Below are 22,056 nucleotides of genomic sequence, written 5' to 3'. Positions count from 1 at the left end.
ACATTCCAGATAAGATGCAAGGCTAACAGGTGAGAATTATTTGAAGACAGCCTCATGTCTCAGGAAGTTTCGAAAATAATTATAAAGACCATCAGTTACCAAAGGGACATTTCAATATTTGTCCTGTGACATAGTAAGTGCTTAGTACTTGTTTATAAAAAATATTTTCCCCTGAAATTTTATCTCTTTATTAATTTATTTATTTTTGAGATGAGGTCTTGCTATGCTGCTCAGATTGGACTCAAACCCCTGAGGTCTAGGAATCTTCCCATCTCAGCCTCCTAAATAACTGGGATTACAGGCACCCACCACTACACCCAGCTTAGCTCTCTAGTTATGCTGGAACACAATGGAAATGTCATTTTGTAAAAATTATTTTATAAACATGTTAGGGGACACATTATTTGCAACTACAAAGCAAAGCAAAGAATCCAGTCCTTTTCTGCTGATTTTTGGGTGATGATAACAGCCCAGTCAAGTAATTTCATAATAAAAAGGCACAACCAACAGAGTTGGTTTGTTCTAAATAGACATAAATTGAATTCTTGTCAGTCAAGTCTTTGTATTCAACCATCTCCATCTTCTGGGTTGTTATTTGGAAAGAAAACGTTTTTAAAAATTTCTGGGCTGATCTTCCATGGACTAGTTTCCAATCTTTATTTAGAAGAATCACAACACTCACAGGCTGCTTGCCACACCTATAACTAGCCCTGTCTTTCTTGGGTAAACACCCATCCTCTCCTTCTTTTCTTTCTTTCTTTCTTTTTTTTTTTTTTTTGAGATAGAGTTTTGCTCTTGTTGTCCAGGCCAAAATGCAATGATGTAATCTCGGCTCACTGCAACCTACACTTCCTGGGTTTAAGCAATTCTCCTGCTTCAGCCTCCTGAGTACCTGGATTTATAGGAGCCCACCACCAGGCCCAGTTAATTTTTTTTTTTTTCTTGAGTCGGAGTCTTGCTCTGTCACCAGGCTGGATTACAGTGGTGTGATCTTGGCTCACTGCAACCTCTGCCTCCCAGGTTCAAGCAATTCTCCTGCCTCAGCCTCTCAAGTAGCTGGGACTACAGGCACATGCCACCATGCCCAGCTAATTTTTTTTGTATCTTTAGTAGAGACAGGGTTTCACCATATTGGCCAGAATGGACTCTGTCTTTTGACCTCATGAGTAGAGATGGGGTTTCACCATGTTGGCCAGGCTGGTCTCGAACCCCTGACCTCAGGTGATCCACCAGTCTCAGCCTCCCAAAGTGCTGGGATTACAGGGGTGAGCCACCGCACCCAGCCTTCCCTTCTAAATATGTCTGTGTTCTTAAACCATTTATCCAGTGATGACTGCATTTTATTTATTTCATAGGGTATCTTTAATTTCATTGGTACTGATATTTTAAACTATGATTATTATATTAGTATTAGTACTTATATAATGATTCCAATTTTACCTCACTAGGTACTTTTTAATGTTTCAAATGCCTTTCAAATAACAATTTTACTTTTAAAACACCACCTTGTATGTGTTTACAACTGAAATACAAATGGGAAGAAATTAGAATTAACACAATCTGTATCTATTATTACAATTACTGCTATCACCATTACTATTAAAAAGCTGTATCTTGGATACAAGATAACATAGTAAAACCCAAGGCCTTAACTTTGATAACTATTCTTACTGTTATTCCTTCTTAAGTCATAATGCTACGATATAACAATCAAATGGAATCAACAATAACTACAATACACTGAGGGAAGGGTGAAGAATATATCTTCCATGGAAGAATAGGTATCAGAAGTTGTTTATATATCTAAAATTTTGTTTTAAATGAAATACTGAGAATATTGGTTTTACAAGCAGTTGTTTATCGAGATGTGCTCAAAGGATAGATGTCTTAATGGAAAAAGCATGACTGAAGCATAAATGGAAACTTTCCTCAAAGAAGAGATCTGGAAAGGTTATGGCGAGCCTCAGCCACTGAAGCGTACTACATACTTCTGTGCTCTCTGCTTTCTTAACTCGTGAGAGGTGACCCGATTTTTTTTCTCTTTTATTCAAGGTCATCACTAAACTTACAGAGGACCAAAAAGAAAATAATACAAAGGAGGCATAGACAAAGGAGAGTTTAGATGCTTATTTAAAAATACCAAAATGGTTTAAAATAACTTATGATGAAAGGGTCACTTAAGAAGGGCACTGCTTAAAATTTAAGCAGGCCGTAATGGAAAGCGACAGACCTCAAACAATTTAAGCCTTTCACAGTTGAGTGAATTCACAGTGACAGCAAGACGAGGATGCACTAACTTACCTCTGCAGGACCTTGGCGATGGCTTCATAGGCTCTCCCCAGGCTGAGATCATCACCCAGGTCTGTAGAGATTTTACAGTAAGTGTCAAGGACCTATCAGGAAAGAGAAATACATATTGAATGTATAGCACAGGCAGATACACTGATGTTTCATTTCATAACAGAAAAGATTAAAATTAATAGTTGTTTTTAATGTCTCTATAAAATTTTTTGTTGGTTAAAAATTCATATTGGTTTGGTTTATTTTTATATATAGTATAACTTGTTTTGTGGCAATCTCTCTAAGCCATGACAGTGAGGTCTTACTTTTGTAAAAAATAATTATTTTCTTGGACACATCCCCAAATCTTTCAATTTATATGACTTAGGTGTGAATAAATAATTGAAAGGTTTTTACAACATTATTTTAAAATATGGGACTATTATCTAAGGTAATATAAGGCAGATTATAATATTCTACTATGATAGCTTAAATATCACTTTTCTTTCTATAAATAGCTATTTGAAAAGCATGAATTTAGGTGTGAGGCAATTTCTAAATCTATCATTTTATTGGATGCATAGCTCACAGTTTGTACATGTATACAGTTTACACCAAAAATATTTCTTACAAATGTATTTCATTACCAACAATCTCTTCCATAATCAAAAGATTACAGCTGCCACAGCCAAACATGTGATCTTAATTTAATTTAACACTGACATCGTCTGTATAGTATAATTTTCCCTTTTCCTTTTTTCTCCTCTTTTGATGCCCAGAAGGAGAAAAATACATAAAACAAAATCCCCATTCTTCCTTGTTCCTTCATTATTACTTGACCCAACCTATTACACACATGAGGACACAGGAAATCTCCAAAGACCTCTATGGAAATCCTTTTTGCACATTTTCTGAGAAAGAATTAGCAAAAGTCATTCGATGGCATTTGGAAGACAGAGTCAGTGTGAGGGACGACATAAAAACACCTCATCTGCTACTGCTTGAATCAGGCAGCCTAGAAGGTATAAGTCTGAGTGGCAGGGTTGATATTTTCTTTGCTTTCCTAGTGTTAATACTTGGGAAATAATTTCAATGAGGCCATTTTGACACTTCATAAAATTTGAGCTTCATGTGGTTTGCAAGTGACTGTGACATAATGCTATTATTAAATGTATTTATTTGTAATTGATATATAACATATCCATCACTTTACAAATTACCATTTGCTAATGTGGTGAGAATGTTAAAAATGCATTCTTTTAGCAATTTTGAAATATACATTATTATTACCTTTGATTTTTATTTTTAAATCTCTTAATAACCCTTGTGTAAACCTGAGAATATTTTTTCACCCAGTCTTACATAACTAGTAGCACTTAGATCTAATCTGATATGAATTGACATAGACCTTTCTGAGTTAAAGGGCAGTACCTCTGAATTTTGTGAATTCATAAGAGATCTTTTTTAATCCAAATATCAAAATATTTAGGAAGAGACTTTCTGGTGTCTTTTTAAGGTCCATATAATTTATATGACATTCTAGAAGTTTAAAGTAAAGATTGAATTCAATTATATTTTGTGCCAAAATAGTTTGTCTTTTCAGCAAATACTGTTATTGTGTCTCAGGCACTATGTTAGACCATAGGCTCTTAAGTAGATGAGAATATACTTGTAACCCTCAAGGCATTTACAGTTTGGTGCTCCAGACTTTGGACTGATACAACTACATGAATTAGCAATGACTGAAGACAGGTTTCTCCAGGGCTTAAGTCACGCTTATACTGCACCATTTTGTCATGACCCTGATCTCCATGGGCTCTGAAGCACATGGCAATAATCAGAGGTGCCCAATTTTATCTGTGAGGTGTGACTCTTCAGCCCATGGATAGAAAGGTAGTTTCCAAGAAATTATAGGTAGATACTTCAGTGTTGATGGCTCCTATCCCACACCACTGTGTCATAATTCCTGGGAGAAGAGGGGCAAAAACAGCTTTGGCTTTGCACTTGATTCCATAGCAGCTTCCCCATGGAGACAGATGTGGCCTGCTAAATGAACACTACCTTAGAATAAGAACACTTCCATGTTCATGGTTAGGAAGAATTAATATCATGAAAATGGCCATACTGCCCAAAGTAATTGATAGATTCAATGCTATATCCATCAAGCTACCAATGACCTTCTTCACAGAACGAGAAAAAGCCACCTTAAACTTCATATAGAACCAAAAGAGAGCCCACATAGCCAAGTCAATTTTAAGCAAAAAGAACACAGCAAGAGGCATCACACTACCACACTTCAAACTATACTACAAGGCTACAGTAATCAAAACAGCATGGTACTGGTACCAAAACAGACATATAGACCAATGGAACAGAACAGAGGCCTCGGAGGCAACACAAGATATTTACAACCATCCAATCTTTGACAAACCTGACAAAAACAAGCAATGGGGAAAGGATTCCCTGTTTAATAGATGGTATTGGGAAAACTGGCTAGCCATGTGCAGAAAGCAGAAACTGGACTGCTTCCTGACACCTTACACTAAAATTAACTCCAGATGGATTAAAGACTTAAACATAAGACCTGGCACCATCAAAACCCTAGAAGAAAATCTAGGAAAACCATTCAGGACATAGGAATAGGCAAGGACTTCATGATCAAAACACCAAAATCATTAGTAACAAAAGCCAAAATAGACAAATGGGACCTAATCAAACTCCACAGCTTCTGCACAGAAAAGAAACAGTCATTAGAGTGAATCAGCAACCAACAGAATGGGAAAAAATTTTTGTAGTTTACCCATCTGACAAAGGGCTGACATCCAGAATCTACAAAGAACTAAAACAGATTTACAAGAACAAATCAAACAAGCTCATTCAAAAGTGGGCAAAGGATATGAACAGACCCTTTACAAAAGAAGACATACATGAGGACAACAAACATGTGAAAAAATGTTCCTCATCACTGGTCATTAGAGAAATGCAAATCAAAACTACATTGAGATACCATTTCATGCCAATTAGAATGGCAATCATTAAAAAACCTGGAGACAACAGATGCTGGAGAGGATGTGGAGAAATAGGAACACTTTTGCACTGCTGGTGGGAGTGTAAATTAGTTCAACCATTGTGGAAGACAGTGTGGCTATTCCTCAAGGACCTAGAAATAGAAATTCCACTTGACCCAGCAATCCCATTACTGGGTATATATCCAAAGGATTATAAATCGTTCTACTATAAGGACATATGCACGAATGTTCATTGCAGCACAGACCTGGAACCAACCCAAATGCCCATTGATGATAGACTGGACAGGGAAAATGTGGCACATATACACCATGGAATATTATGCAGCCATCAAAAATGATGAGTTCGTGTCCTTTGTAGAGACATGGATGAATCTGGAGACCATCATTCTCAGCAAACTGACACAAGAACAGAAAATCAAACACTGCATGTTCTCACTCATAGGTGGGTGTTGAACAATGAGAACACGTGGACACAGGGAGGGGAGCACTACACACTGGGGTCTGTTGTGGGGAATTGGGGAGGGACAGCATGGGGTGGGGAGTTGGGGAGAGAGAGCATGGGGAGAAATGCCAGATATAGGTGAAGGGGAGGAAGGCAGCAAATCACACTGCCACGTGTGTACCTATGCAACTATCTTGCATGTTTTTCACATGTACCCCCAAACCTAAAATGCAATAAAAAAAATTAAATAAAAAATAAAAATAAAATAAAATAAATAAATTGCTGTAAGAAAAGCTAGAAAAAAAAAAAAAAAAGAACACTTGGATTCATGTCCTAGCTCTTCCATACCCAACACATTTGGGCCAGGAAAGCTAAGTGTAATTTTCTCATAGTAAAAAAGAAAATCTACCTCTGAGAATTGTTGTGATGCTACCAAGAGATAATATAAAGTGCTATGTAGATATTAGGACAATAATTCCATGGGAACCTCTTAATTAGACACCAGTGAACAGCTCCTGGTAGGAGTGTCCCTTCTCAAAGTAAAGACCACTGATCTTATTTGTGGTTTGAGAGAGTTTGGGTATTTCCTTAAACAATGTACAAAAAACAGGAAATATATAGGAGGTAGGATGAGTATAGTTCATTATTGACCAAATAGGGAAAATGTCAATCACATGAAATCCATATGAGGGTCTTGCAGAGGATATGCTCTAAATCAAAGACACACCCTTTGCTCCTCAGGAACATGAGTGGTAGTGGGAGAAAGGAGTGCATACCGGTGAAATCATAAGAACATTACTAGACAAAACCCAATTGTGCAGTTCAAACTAAAGAAAGTAGGAAGGCCTTTATTAAAATAAAAAAGCATTAAAATGTGTGGAAAAATAACATGATACTACAAATTCTGTAGAAGATACAGATGTTTTAATTTATGAGAAGAAAATCAACCCTATTAAAAAGTGGGCAAAGGAGGGGAACAGACACTTGAAAAGATGACACGCATGTGGCCAAGAAGCATATGGAAAAAAGCTCAATATCAGTGATCGTTAGAGAAATGCAAATCAAAACCACAATGAGATATCATCTCACATCAGTCAGGATGGCTATTACCAAAAAGTCAAAAAAATAACGTATGCTGGCAAAGGTTGCAAAGAAAAGAGAATGCCTATACACTGTTAGTGGGAGTATAAATTAGTTCAACCATTGTGGAAAACCGTGTGGCGATTCTTCAAGGGGCTAAAAAGGGAACTACCATTCAACCCAGCAATCCCATTACTGGCTATTTACCCAGAGTAGTATCAATCATTCTACCATAAAGACACATGTATGCAAATGTTCATTGCAGCACGATTCACAATAGCCAAGATGTGGAATCAACCTAAATGCACATCAGTGCAGATTGGATAGAGAAAATGTGGTACTTATACACCATAGAATACTATGCAGCCTAAAGAAAGAATGAGATCATGTCCCTTGCAGCAACATGGATACAGCTCGAAGCCATTATCCTTAGTAAACTAACACAGAAACAGAAAACCAAATACTGCATGTTCTTACTTATAAGTTGGAGTTAAATGATGAGAACTCATGGACACAAAACAACAGACACTGGGGTCTGCTTGAGGATGGAGGGTGGGAGGAGGAAGATCAAAAAATAACTATTGGGTACTAGGCTTACTACCTGGATGATGAAGTAATCTGTAAAATAAACCCCTGTGATGCAAGTTCACCTATATAACAATCCTGCACATGTACTGCTGAACTGAAATAAAAGTTTAAAAAAATACAGATGTTTTATACTGATTTATAGTAGGCAAAATTATCTGCTTAAACAAGCAAGGTATAATCTACAAATTAATAAATATTGATCAACTTGAATCCTTAGACAAATAGTGGAACCACTTTTACAAAGAATATTGCAAGTATTATAAGAAAATATAGTGTGGCAATCTGAGGGGTGCACTGCAGTTGATTGGCAATCCCTGTGGCAGCCGATATGCTGGAAATGGAGCCAGGATCTGGATGGTTAAAATCTAGCATCACAAATCAGAGATAGGCAAGAATAAACAATCCCAGGTACAAATATTTTGATGAATTGAAAAAATATATAATATATAAACTATAAATTAATTTATCTATCTTTAAAGTTCATGGGAATGAACTTAGTCTTTGTCAAAGGCGGAGAAGAACACTAATTTAGTGTGCTACTATGTAAGTTTCAGTGGACACCAAACTACATGATAACAAGGTTACCAAGTTGGCAAAGTCTGTTCACATACCTAATAAGAATAGAGTGCTACATGGCCACTCTATCCAATTGCTCCAATAATTTCAGTGAGTACTGAAGATGAAACTTTGAAAATGATTTCATTAGACTTCGAAGACAACAGACTCTCTTCTTAGCAAAAGGAAATGGATGTACTTGGTAGAAACATTTTCAGGCCGGGCGCAGTGACTCACGCCTGTAATCCCAGCACTTTGGGAGGCTGAGGCGGCCGATCACCTGAGGTCGGGAGTTTGACACTAGCCTGACCAACCTGTAGAAACCCCATCTCTACTAAAAATACATAATTAGCTAGGCATGGTGGCGGGTGCCTGTAATCCCAGCTACTCTACTTGGGAGGCTGAGGCAGGAGAACAGCTTGAATCCAGGAGGTGGAGGTTACAGTGAGCCAAGATTGTGCCATTGCACTCCAGCTGGGGCAACAAGAGCAAAACTCCATTTCAAAAAACAAATTTTTTTTTTTCAAATAAAATCCAATGTTCTTAAAATAAAATAATTGCTATTGGTAACCTAAAAACAAAACTAGTAGAATACTCACCAGAAAAAAATGAGTGTACAAAAGAACAATGCTGGAGATATCCTACAAATTATTTGAAGACGTGTTTGTTGTAAAATGAAATTTAAGGATTATTAATTTATTTCATTGTAATAGCCTATGGGAATATTGGATTTAAGTAAAAGATTTTCAACTGTCAAAAAAATGATTAGAATATCTGTCTTAGAGAAAGTAGAAAAATATCCTTGTCCTCTCAGAAGATAGGAAGTCACAATTTATAAAAATAAATTTGGTGCCTGAGTTTTGGTACCTTTAACGAGACACATAGGAAGACATTATTAGGTCTAATAACTTCAAGCACCCTGTTGTCTTTTTTCCTTTCTATGCTTAGGACTCCCAGTTAGGAGGGTATCTTGGACAGATGCAAATGAACTACAGTTGACTCGAACAAGTTTGCATGAACTACAGTTGACTCTTGAACAAATCTGCATGAGTCTACTTAAATGCAAATTTTTTTACAAATATAGATAGAAAATACAGTATTTGAAGGATTTGGGACCTGCCTGTAGGGACAACTGTATTTGGTATTCATCCACCTTCTTGACTTCCTCTGTTTTCCTATTTCTCACCCCACTGCAATTTCTCTCTTATACACCTTTATTTTAGATACCATTAAAACAAAATCCTACCATTTTTGACCTGTATGTTCACTTCAACAACTGAAACTTTAAACCACTATGAGAACTGTCACTTCAGACCTACCCTTTCCAAATTAGATGGAACTGTCCCCTGACCCTTCTGCCCAGACAGCCTTTATAAGAAAACACTTTTCCAGTTAATTTGTTTTAAAAAAAGTTTAAAGACACTTGTAGAGTTGCATAGAGTTGTTGGAAATAAACAGAGTAATCCCATATACCCTTTGCTCAGTTTTTCCCAGTGATGGCTTTTTTCATAATTATAGTACGATATCACAATCAGGGAATCCACATTGATATAATCCCACTGGCCTTATAGGTACTGTGTGCTACCCAAGAAAGTGCTGGTAGTTGATAGTGCAGGAGAGAAATTACAGATAATAATTACGTTTCAAAATAGCTAGGAAATTGTATACTGTATACTTACTGTATACTGAAAAATAGCCAAAATATTTGTAATGGTACCAACACAAAGAAAAGATAAATATTTGAGGTGATGTATATCTTAATTACCTTGATTTGAGCATTGTAATTTTATACAGGTATCAAAATATCACAAGTAACCCCCAAATACGTATAGCTATTATATATCAGTAAAGAAATTTTAAATTTCACGGGCCTTATTCAGATTTCAGTGCTTTTACATGCACTCGTGTGTGTGTGTAAACTTTATGCTGCTTTATCACATGAATATATTCATGTAGCTGCCACTGCAATCAAGACACAGTAAACTTCCATCATACAAGGAGGCTTCATGATACTCTTTCCTAGTTCATTTTCTGTTTGCTCCTTAAAAAAGAAAGAGAATGATAAAGGAAAAATCTTTTTTCTCTCTCTCTTTTCCTTGGGTGAGAGTTCTTCTTGGGAAAAAGTCTGCAATAATTTGGTATCACTTCTCTCCCACTTCGGTGCACCGCCTTTAACTTGAGCACTTGTGTTTCTCTGGCAGTTTCCTGAGCTAAGTGATAGAAGAAAAGGAGTTGACTAAACTAGTTCATACTTATACTTACGTGTGAATGACTCAAACATCATTAACTCTGCCAGAAGAACTTGCAGGGTTTTTCTTTTTTTTTTTGAGGTGGAGTCTCGTTCTGTCACCCAGGCTGGAGTGCACTGGTATGATCTCGGCTCATTAACCTCTGTCTCCCTGGTTCAGGCAATTCCCTTGCCTCAGCCTCCCAGGTAGCTGGGACCACAGGTGCGCACCACTATGCCTGGCTAATTTTTGTATTCTTAGTATAGACGGGACTTCACCATATTGGTCAGGCTGGTTTCGATCTCCTGACCTCATGATCCACCCGCCTCGGCCTCCCAAAGTGCTGGGATTACAGACAGGCGTGAGCCACCGTGCCCGGCTGGAACTTGCAGTTTTAAAAAGAAAATGTTTGTTAGCCCCACATCATTTCTTCTAGGCTGCTTTTTATGCAGTTTAATAAAGTGCAGTAAGATAATTCAAACAGTGTGTGGCAGAAACATTTGGTAGAAACAAGGTTATAAAATAAAAAGTCAGCTTCCTTGTCTTGAAATCTAACCTTTGATATGATCTCTTAATCTTCTAAGCTGGTACTGGATTTTATCTTTTTCTTTTTTTAAATTTTTGGTCTACTGTACTTTTATATTTTCTAGAAGCTCCACAGCTTTTTCACAGTGTTCCTTCTCACAGTTGTGTGGAAGAGATGGAAAAAAGGAAGAGGGAAACGTGCAGCAGCAGATGTGATACCTGTAAAGGGCACTGTAAGCTATTTTCATTCCACCTTGTTATCACTTTATTCATAAGGCCCAACCTTCAGTACCAATGTATTATGCAAAGAACTCTTCCAATATATTCCATTAGATGTGGCTGTTAGATATAAAATTATATTCCTGATCTTAAAGACCTTTCTATGTAAGGGAGTAAGACTTATAGACATTGAAATTATATAGTGCTGTAAGTCTGTATAAAGGGCTAAAAATTTAGTCCAAAGACATTAATTCATTACACAAATATTGAGTGTCTTTTATGGGTAAAGCCTTGTTCTAGGTGCTAGGGATATAGCAGCCAATAATACAAAACCCCTGGACCATTGCAGCCTACATTTTAGTTGAGCAACGGTGAGACAGTTTGTAGTAAAATAAGTAAATAAATGAATTTCAGATAGTTGTGAGAACTACGAATGAATACAACCAGGAGAGGCTTCATGTAAGTACTCTGTAAGACTGCTATCTCCATATAAGAACTCTACCTGCATTTTAAAGGAATAGTAGAAATTGCGTCAGTAGTGAAGGGGAAGTTGGAGCAGATGTCTGGAGGTGAGAATAAATGATACAATGAGAAAGAAGAGACAGCTTTACTAGGATACATAGATGCAGCAATGTCCAATAGAATGTGTGCTTTTTTTTTTTTAAATCTTTCTCTACTAAGCCTTTAAATTTCCTTGGTGTTCAACAATAGACCCTCTTCTCCTCTCAATTTGGTTTTCTTTCTTTATCACATCTCCACTAACAAATTCAAGTCCTATCTATATCTCTATCTCTATCTATCTATCATCTATCTATCTTTGTTTATGTATATTTAATATTTTCATTATTAATTATTAAATAAATAATAGGCCCTGGTGTGTGATCTTCCCCTCCCTGTGGCCATGTGTTTTCATTGCTCAACACCCATTTATGAGTGAGAACATGCAGTGTTTGGTTTTCTCTTCTGTGTTAGTTTGCTGAGAATGATAGTTTCCAGATTCATCCACATCCCTGCAAAGGACATGAACTCATCCTTTTTTATGGCTGCATAGTATTCCATGGTGTATATATGCCACATTTTCCTTGTCCAGTCTATCATTGATGGGCATATGAGTTGGTTCCAAGTCTTTGCTATTGTGGACAGTGCTGCAATAAACATACCTGTGCATGTGTCTTTATAATAGAATAATTTATAATCAATCCTTTGGGTATGTACCCAGTAATGGGATTGCTGGGTCAAATGGTATTTCTATTTCTAGATCCTTGAGGAATCTCCACACCATCTTCCACAATGGTTGAACTAATTTACACTCCCACCAAGAGTGTAAAAGCATCCCTATTTCTCCACATCCTCCCCAGCATCTGTTGTCTCCAGATTTTTAAATGATCACCATTCTAACTGATGTGAGATGGTATCTCAATGTGGTTTTGATTTGCATTTCTCTAATGACCAGTGAGGATGAGCTTTTCTTCATATGTTTGTTGACTGCATAAATGTCTTCTTTTGAAAAGTGTCGTTCATATCCTTTGCCTACTTTTTGATAGGGTTGTTTTTTTCTTGTAAATCTGTTTAATTTCTCCGTAGATTCTTGATATTAGCCCTTTGTCAGATGGGTAGATTGCAAACATTTTTTTCCCATTCTGTTGGTTGCTGGTTCACTCTACTGATAGTTACTTTTGCTGTGCAGAAGCTCTTAAGTTTAATTAGATCCCATTTGTCTATTTTGGCTTTTGTTGTCATTGCCTTTGGTGTTTTAGTTATGAAGTCCTTGCCCATGCCTAGGTCCTGAATGGTATTGCCTAGATTTTCTTCTAGAGTTTTTATGGTGTTAGGTCTCATGCTTAAATCTTTAATCCATCTAGAGTTAATTTTTGTATAAGGTATAAGGAAGGGATCCAGTTTCAGCTTTCTGCATATCACTAGCCAGTTTTCCCAACACTATTTATTAAATAGGGAATCCTTTCCCCACTGCTTGTTTTTGTCAGGTTTGTCAAAGATTGGATGGTTGTAGTTGTGTCACATTCTTTCTGAGGCCTCTGTTCTGTTCCATTGGTCTACATCTCTGTTTTGGTACCAGTACCATGCTGTTTTGATTACTGTAGCCTAATAGTATAGTTTGAAGTCAGGTGGCATGATGCCCCCAGCTTTGTTCTTTTTGCTTAGGATTGTCTTGGCTATACATGCTCTTTTTTGATTCCATATGAAGTTTAAGGTAGTTTTTTCCAATTCTGTGAAGAAAGTCGTTGGTAGCTTGATGGGGTAGCATGAATCTATCAATTACTTTGGGAAGTATGGCCATTTTCATGATATTCATTCTTCTTAAACATGAGCATGGAATGTTTTTCCATCTGTTTCTGTCCTCTCTTATTTTCTTGAGCAGTGGTTTGTAGTTCTCCTTGAAGAGATCATTTACATCCCTTGTTAGTGGTATTCCTAGAGATTTTATTCTCTTTGTAGCAATTGTGAGTGGGAGTTCACTCATGATTTGGCTCTCTATTTGTCTATTATTGGTGTATAGGAATGCTTGTGATTTTTGTGCATTGATTTTTTTATCCTGAGACTTTGCTGAAGTTGCTCATCAGCTTAAGAAGATTTGGGCTGATACGATGGGGTCTTCTGAACATACAGTCATGTTGTCTGCAAATAGAGACAATTTGACTTCCTCATTTCCTAATTGTATACCCTTTATTTCTTTCTTTTGCCTGATTGCCTGGTCAGAACTTCCAATACTATGTTGAATAGGAGTGGTGCCAAAGGGCATCCTTGTCTTGTGCCAGTTTTCAAAGAGAATGCTTCCATTTTTTGCCCCTTCAGTATGATATCAGCTGTGAGTTTGTCATAAATAGCTCTTATTATTTTGAGATACAATCCAGTGATACCTAGTTTACTCAGAGGTTTTAGCATAAAGGGCTGTTGAATTTTGTCGAAGGCCTACTCTGACTCTATTGAGATAATCATGTGGTTTTGGTCCTTGGTTCTGTTTATGTGATGGATTACATTTATACATTTGCATATGTTGAACCAGCTTTGCATCCCCAGGATGAAGCCGATTTGATCGTGATGAATAAGCTTTTTGATGTACTGTTGGGTTCAGTTTGCCAGTATTTTACTGAAGATTTTTACATTAATGTTTGTCATAGATATTGGCCTAAAATTTCCTTTTTTAGTTGCATCTCTGTCAGGTTTTAGTATCAGGATGATGTTGGTCTCATAAAATAAATTAGGGAGGATTCCCTCTTTTTGTATTGTTTGGAATAGTTTCAGAAGGAATGGTACCAGCTCCCCTTTGTACCTCTGGTAGAATTTGGCTGTGAACCCATCTGGTCCTGGACTTTTGCTTTAAAATGCATTCACTGAATGTTTGTCTAGTAATGTGAACTAAGTTATTGAAGTTTCAACTGATATATTAAGGAACAGATGTTCAAATGGCAATTTATCTTTCTGAATTCAATGAAAGAATTTAATTGCTATTGAGAAGGTAAGGCAGGTCATTTACTTTCATCTCTTTATTCTACATGCACATAACAGTAATCTTTTGCAGGACTTTAACAAAGTTCATAGTTTTTGTCTTTCTACTTTCTGAGTACCTCAACATGCTTGGTTAAATTTGCCTCATTCAAGATGGTGCAGTGGCTGCCTCGTTTTCCATTATTCCAAGTTTTCCCAAGATTTTATTCAGCATTGTTCCTGTGCCTAGGGAAAGGAGAGGAAGTCCTTTTCTTTCTCCCTCTGGCATAGCACTGTGCATGCACAGCTCAATGTACTATGACCAGATCACACAGGTCAGTGGCATGAAATTTAAATGAGCCTCTGGGCTCTGGCTGGTGACCTTAACTACTACTGTTTCTGTGGGAGAGAACAAACAAAAAACACCGTAGACACCATCATATGAAACAGGTTCTAGAATGTAGCCTATTTGAGATGAGGGTTTTACAATTTTGATAAAATTTCAATGAACACAAATCCTTTTTTTTTTTTTTTTTTTTTACTTCTTATTTTTTGGGTTGTTTTTCCTTCTGTTTGGGTTGTTTCTATTCCTTTCTCCTCTTGCCACCCTTCCCACTGCTCTTTCTTCCTAAGTTAATTCAATATTGGAAGCAGTAAGGACTCCTACTCTGAAGGCACAGACCAGGCCTTGGAGGAGCCTTGTGAGATAATGAAATCTCCCTTTGGGTGTTCAAATTTCTTCAAACGTCATAGGCTTTTGAGTCTGGCAGCTGTGCTACTGAGCTGACTGACAGGTTCCAGGTGACTTAATCTCTCTGGCCCTGTTTCCTCAGGTGCAAAATGGAAATGAATAAAGCCTACCTTGAAGGGGTGTCACAAGGTTCCAATAAGATGAGTATGTAAAAATACTGACTATGGATTTGAACAAAACAACTGCTTAGTTTGCTTATCTGACCTAGTTGTTCTCAAACAGGGGTGATTTTGCCCCTGCCAGATGGCATCTGGCAATGTCTGGAGATGTTTTAGGCTGCTATCATTATTGAGGGGTGCTACTGGCATCTAGTGAGTCAAGGCCAAGGATGACTAAACACCCTATAATGCACACCATGGCCTTCCCCATAACACAGAATCATCCAGCTCAAAATGTGAAGAGTGCCTCTGTTAAGAAACCCTTCTCTGGCCTTTGCTTGAACAATTTTCACTATAGGAAGTCCTTCCTTTGTGAGGCTAGCTGCTCAATCACTGGAGAGTCACCTGAGGAAAACATTGGTTCAGCTCAGGCAACATCTGTAACTCTCACCTGCTAGCCAAGGTTGTGCTTAGTGAGACATCAAGATAAGCCCCTTCCTCTTCTTGTGACAGTCCTTCCAATACTGAAAGGTAGCTGTTTTCCTTCCCCAAACCCTACAGACTTATAGAGAGTCATGCAGGACACTCTGATATAAATGAGAATGAGACCCCTACAGGTTAGCCATATTTGGACGCTTTGTTTCCAGTTTTGTCTACAAGTCTAAGGGAACTAGAAGAGTTTAGATAAACCCACCTAGAGGAAAAATTGTCTATAAAACCATAAAGATCATCAAACAGATTTCTCTGTTAACAAAAAGTTATGAGTCCACTGCCCAGGATACATTTTTTAACCCACTTCTTCCTCGCCCAACATAAAAAGTCAGCACAGCTAATATTATACATCCCCTACACAAAACTCAAATTGTGTCATTTTATAACAAAAGTTTAGCATTGTTTTCCAGCCAGTGCATTACTTTGAGGAAAAAGGGGCAAAGATACAGATTTATACTTATGCAATAAGAAATACGGACATAAAAAAAATCAAGTTTGCCATCTTGAGCTTGAAATCATTGTCAAATCTTATTGGAAATACATTTATTCTGATTTCTGGCAATCTAGCCCCTTTAGCCATTTCACAGTTGGTGAGCAGAGAGGATGTTTCTGCCTCATTTACAGTGTCTGAACGTGATTCAAACAATCAACTGCAGCATTAGTCAAAGAAATCAGTGGCTAATGATTTCTGACAAGCACTGCAGTAACAGGCTGAGGACCAGACTGGGCAGCCACAACATTCAGGGGTGTTTCAGAGGTGCCAGCAAATAGGCACTGGTGGAAGCTAATACACATGAAGGCAAACAGCAGTGGCCCCACGTCACTTAAAGGCTCTCATGCACTTTATGAAAAGACATAGTAGCTGACATGCAATTAAAACACTAATTCTTTTCTACAAATATGCTATCTTGAGTGGACACTGAGGACAATCAGGGGTGTAGCTTTGTAAACTGTAATACACAAAAGTGGTTAAATCTTTTGCATTCTGCTGAAACTACACTCTTAAATTGGGAGTAACCTGGCCTTACAATTATTAATATCAATCATTTGAGTATTTACTCTTCCACCCTGAAATACATTACTCATCATTCAGAGTATCTCCCATACATTGACTGCTTACATTGCCCAACACTGAAAGTGGAGGCTCTATGGTCAAGGGCAGGAAGGGCGGAGTATTACTAGACAAGAGCAGTAGTTTCTCTTCTGCCAGGAGCTCATTGTGTGACTACGGGCAAGTCACTTGGTTACTTTGTGCTTCAGTTTACGAGTCTACTAGATTATGGAGATGAATCAAATGGTCTCAAATTCTCTCTTCCAAAAGTATGATTGGGATTTTGGGACTCTAAATTGATATCTTTAATAATCAAACATATGCCCTACTTGTTTTCGATAATTTATCTTTGGTTTTAAAATTCCTGATTAATTGACTTTTTTCTTTAACTTTCTTTTTAAAAAGCAAAGGGATGAATCATTGTATTCAATTGAAATTTTATTCTCATACTTTCCCCTCATTGATAAGTCCTGCAGAGTTTTAAGGAACAGCTTTTTAAAAATGTCCCTATATTAGAAAAAATGACAGGAGGAAAAGCTGAATTAACAAAGCTATTTGGTTAATATTAAATATCAATTAACTGTAATGATCAGTGCTATCCAAAAATAGCAAATTTTTGTTTTACAGTCAAAAGCTTTAAAGAAATTGATGACAATCAGGATTAGCCTTAAATATAATAGCTTGATTTAGAATTGCCAATTATCTCTTACATGCTAAGAGTTTACATTGTATTTTCAAAGGCTATACAAACATAAATATATCAGAAAATTTCCAAGAATCTTCTTTCACCTAAAACTCTCTCTTTAAACATCCAACATTCAGATGGCTCTGAAACCTCAAAATAATGAGGCAAAATTGCATATACAGATAGAAATAAAACTTCTTCAATAATAAATTAAAACATATGGCCCGAAACTGCCATTTCCTAAACTGGTCATTACAGTTTTGTATTACCTTAACAAGATGCATATTTTTATTCTAACTCTCAATTGTTACTTACTGTACTATAAATCATTTTTTATGTATAGAATATTTTTATGTATAGAATATTTATCCTGTACTGGCCAATCATAGTGTGAGTTATATTTATAGCTCCTTGAAAGAAAAAATTCCTAGCCCTTAACCTTCTTTTTTTTATTTTTCTTTTTTATTTTAGAGATGGGGTTTTGCTATGTTGCCTGGGCTGGTCTTGAACTCCTGGGCTCATGCGATACACCTGCCTCAGCCTCTCAAACTGCTGGGATTACAGGCATGAACTACTGTGCCCAGCCCCCAGCCCTTAACCTTTTGCTAAAGAAATCCATTGGAGATCTAGGTTTATATCTTTCTAGGAAGCCTTGAGCAACAAGTAGCCAATTCATTGGCAGTCTGGCAGTCTCTGAGACAGCCTGATATAACAATCCTGTTCGATGTAAGATTAAAGCAATTAAGTTTAGTGCCATCATGTCCTCTTAGAGAGTGCAGAGCAGTTGAGTCCTTAGTAAAGGCAGAAGTGGGAAGGCGCTTAGACATAAAGGAACAGCAAGAGACCAACTGATTCACTTCAGCAGAGTGAATCCACAGACTGCTGCTGCTGTGGAAGGGGAAGTAAGAAAACTCAGCCCCTCGTCTTCCAGGGATCTTCCAGTTCCCAAGAACCTTTCATTCTGTTTGAGGCCCAGCTGTTTGCTTCTCCTGGGGATTTGTAGCATTAGAATTTCTCCCCTTGCCACAGCAGTCTTCACAATCAACCCTCCTACTTGAGGTAATCTGAAGGAATCTCTTTCCTGAACCTCAAGAATAAAACTGAGACATACTGAGAGATAAAACAGCGACCTAGAGCTAAGGCCGTAAACAGATCACTTCAAGACCTTTTTCCTCCATGTGTATCAGTGAGACACAATACAGGTTGATTCTTCCAGCCTGTGTCGACTGGGAAGTGAAACAGGCCAACAGACACAGGTTACAGACATTGATTAGTGACATTCTTGTCAGAAAAGACATGAGAGAAAGGTGCTTGTGTATTTTCTTTACTAATAAATTCTCACACTTCACTTGATTATGTTTCTATGAGGATTCAAAGTGAGTGGGACAAATAATTTCATTCTACTTATGATAACATTACCAATAACATCAGTTCTCAGTTATGTATGGAAACTAAAGATGATGGTGGCAAACTGAACCAAATGAAGCGCCAGTCAAATCTACTTTGACCAAACAGGTAGCATCACTCACTTTGCCAATACAGAAATGCCAACATTTATGACTATATTTACAATGTGCAGGACTCTAGGACTCTCACTCCAGCCACATAGACCTTTCACTAAGGAATGAGCCCAGCTTTCTCTGCCTCCAAGCCCTTGTTAACCACAGGTCCTGCTGCCTTATCGTTCTTTCTCATTTTCCTCCTACTCTTGTACTTGTATACACACACACACACACACAATCACTTCATTGTGCTATTCTAGCACTTACCATATTGTCAAACATATCAATTTATTATTTGTCTCCCTCTAGTTAGACTGTAAGTGCCCTGAGGACAGGATTCATGTCTGTTTTGCTCGACTGTGCCCCAGCTCCTAGTCTTATGTTAACATTGAATATTGCTGAATGACTATTGTAGGCCCCTTGCAAGGTACTAGTAGTACCTGTAGAAACATTAACATGGCTATAATGAACCATTGTATGTATTGACTTTTGCACTTTACTACGCTCAATAAAAGAAAAAAGAAATGACACTATGGTAAATGAAAAGCGTATGAAAAATTTCAGTTAACAGCCAGTCCTGGAGAGATGAAGTATCAGCAAACAATCTTCATAGAAGAAGACTTACATGAAACTTGAAATTGACACAAGAACCCCCTATCTAAAGGTGTGTTTGGATTGTTCGATCACATTCTCAAACAAATAAAAGTTTCCCCCATTACGAGCACAGGGGGTCATTATGCTGTGTGCAGACAGGTGGGTCAGAGATCGAACCATGTTACAATAGCCCTGGTATTTCGAATAATTCTTCTTATCTGTGGAGGAAATATCAAACTTTTTTTTTTACTCTAGAATAATAAGAGACAAATACAGTTTATATCCTTATAAGTACCAAAATGAGGCAGAGAGGCAAGCTGTGAAAAGTCACTAGCATGATGACAAGTCCCTCAAATTCTCCCCAGTGGCCACTAAACCTTCTTCCTTTTGGCTACCTTGAACAAAATGATTTCTGGCTCTGCAGAAAAGAATCAGGGAGTGTTTTACATTTGTGAATGACTATCTAGAAGGTTTTAATAAACACTAATACTGTGAAAATTTCTCTATTTCTGCATGAACTGATTACCATGAGGAAGTTTGTCTCTCCCCTGGCAGCAAAGCCATCATCTATTCATTATCGCTCTTACTAGATTTCGTTCTCATTTAAGGAAGGATTCAATAGAATTTCGTTTTGGTTTCCCTTTCTCAGATATCCATGAAAGCCTTGAAAAACATGTTGAGCATATTCTGTCTGGACCATTTGATATCCTTTCCACCTCAGGGCATTATTCTGGTAAACTTGGTAAACCCTAATTTAGATCCACAATGTAACTCTTCCATACCAGGCTTTGTGAACACATTCCTCTAAAATAAAACATGGCAGGAAAGTCTTCCACTGAATGCTTTCACACAGAAGAAGCTTTGTCTATTACCCTTTCAGAGTAATAGTAGAGACAAGAAAACAATTTATGAGTCATTTCCATTCTGACAGAAGCGACAATGACTGGAAATGTGATGCCTATCAAGAGCTTTTATCAAGTAGGTTATAACAACTAGTAATAAGTGTAAATAATAAATGGCTGGGATCTTAGGGGAAGCAGTGGCGATAGGAAATGATTTTTGGTACTTCTGATGGGGATCTGCTACTCCTGGAATTCCCTGGCTTCCCAGTAGAGTTTTGGCCTGACAATAAACAACAGTTTAGTACTTTATCTAATCCCAGCCAGGAGGTGAGTTCAACAGCAAGCTTTTGCAGATGTTCACATTCAATAATCTATCCATAATTGATGAAACAGGGAGGTCAGATGTAATGGCTGCTACTATTCCAGCAACAAATAAATGGTTATTGACAAAACAAGCCAGTGTGGCGCAGAGCGCTGAGCAGTGACAGGCAGGAGCCTGCACTGAGGCAGAGGCAGGGAGGACTATGTGGCTCTTCTTGAGAATTCCTCAGTGAGCCATGTGTGGAAGGACCACACTGACACAGGAGCAGATGGAGGTGACTTGTAACGGAGAAGGGAGGCTGCTGAAGTGCAAAAAAATACGAAGACATGCCAAGGTGGAGAAAATGCTGAGTGAGCCACGGACAAGGCTGGGGACCAGGGTAAGTACAAATGCATCAAAAGTTCAGAAGTGCCTTTGAATGCTTGCACTGTGATCCAGATGTCTGAGTTGCTTTTATCATGCAGCGTGTTTTCTCTCACATACTTGCTGTCAAACTGTGCAGCCTGGATAATTCTAACACCAAAGTGGATGCATGAGATGCTCTGTTGCCCAAATTCTTCCACTGAGGGACGTTCACTGGTATGGCATTTAACAGTGTGGACTGCAGATACCTTTCCTCTCCCTATGCATATTTTTAAAAATATATGAAAATCACTTATACAACTTTAAGAATATTTTCAGATAAGCCAAAGATACAAAATTACAAAGCTAGAAAATTTCTCGACACTGGAGCTAACCCTGAAATAGATGCTGCTTAGGATCAACCTTCCTGGAAAGGAATGTGAGTGGAAGGCAAAGTTTTCTTTAATAACAGAATACAAGCATTGTACTTTCTTCTCAACCTATGCAAAGAGTATAATAAAGCATTAATCGAGTATACTTTTATTAACTGAATAAAATTCAAGATATACATCTACAAATAAACAGCTGAAATCCTGTACTTCCATTCCAATGCTAAGAAATAATGTTTTTACACAGTTTACTGTGTAATATTATAAGATGAAGAATGGGAGGATAAAATGGTAGTTATTATTGCTATAGGTAGTCATAAAGAGGCTTGGGACAGAGAAGTTTTAAATATTAATATTCATAAAATCACTTAAATCAATTTAACACTCTTTAGTGGTTTATTTAGATGTGTGATTTACTTTATTCTTTGCAACCAATGCCTTTGATCAGCTCTGAAATAACATACGAGCTGAAGATAAAACGGTGAAACAAACTGCTGCTAGCATTCTTATAGTAAGCTTCAGGTTTTATAGCAGGAACTAGAAAATTACTGCTCTATGTGGTGCTTTTGAATTACTTATTGATACGTAGACATGG

The 22,056-nt window shown here is 37.5% G+C and overlaps 1 protein-coding gene across 8 annotated transcripts in view; it reads right to left on the bottom strand.

The window, feature by feature from the left end:
• TTC29 (tetratricopeptide repeat domain 29) overlaps nt 1-22,056 on the bottom strand; it is a 241,384-nt gene that overhangs the window by 120,227 nt on the left and 99,101 nt on the right. For all 8 annotated transcript variants that reach the window (XR_004740611.3, XR_004740610.3, XR_004740609.3 and 5 more), the window contains one exon: nt 2,302-2,393. Coding sequence is in view for 4 of the 8 variants with exons in the window: in XM_078367843.1 (XP_078223969.1) it covers nt 2,302-2,393 (92 nt within the window). In the remaining 4 variants the exon portion in view is untranslated. The remainder of the gene's footprint in view (nt 1-2,301; nt 2,394-22,056) is intronic.

Source organism: Callithrix jacchus, chromosome 3, assembly GCF_049354715.1.
Source record: "Callithrix jacchus isolate 240 chromosome 3, calJac240_pri, whole genome shotgun sequence".
Lineage (NCBI taxonomy): Eukaryota > Metazoa > Chordata > Mammalia > Primates > Cebidae > Callithrix > Callithrix jacchus.
The sequence above is the reverse complement of the archived record's forward strand: the minus strand, read 5'-3'. Positions and strand labels throughout refer to the sequence as shown.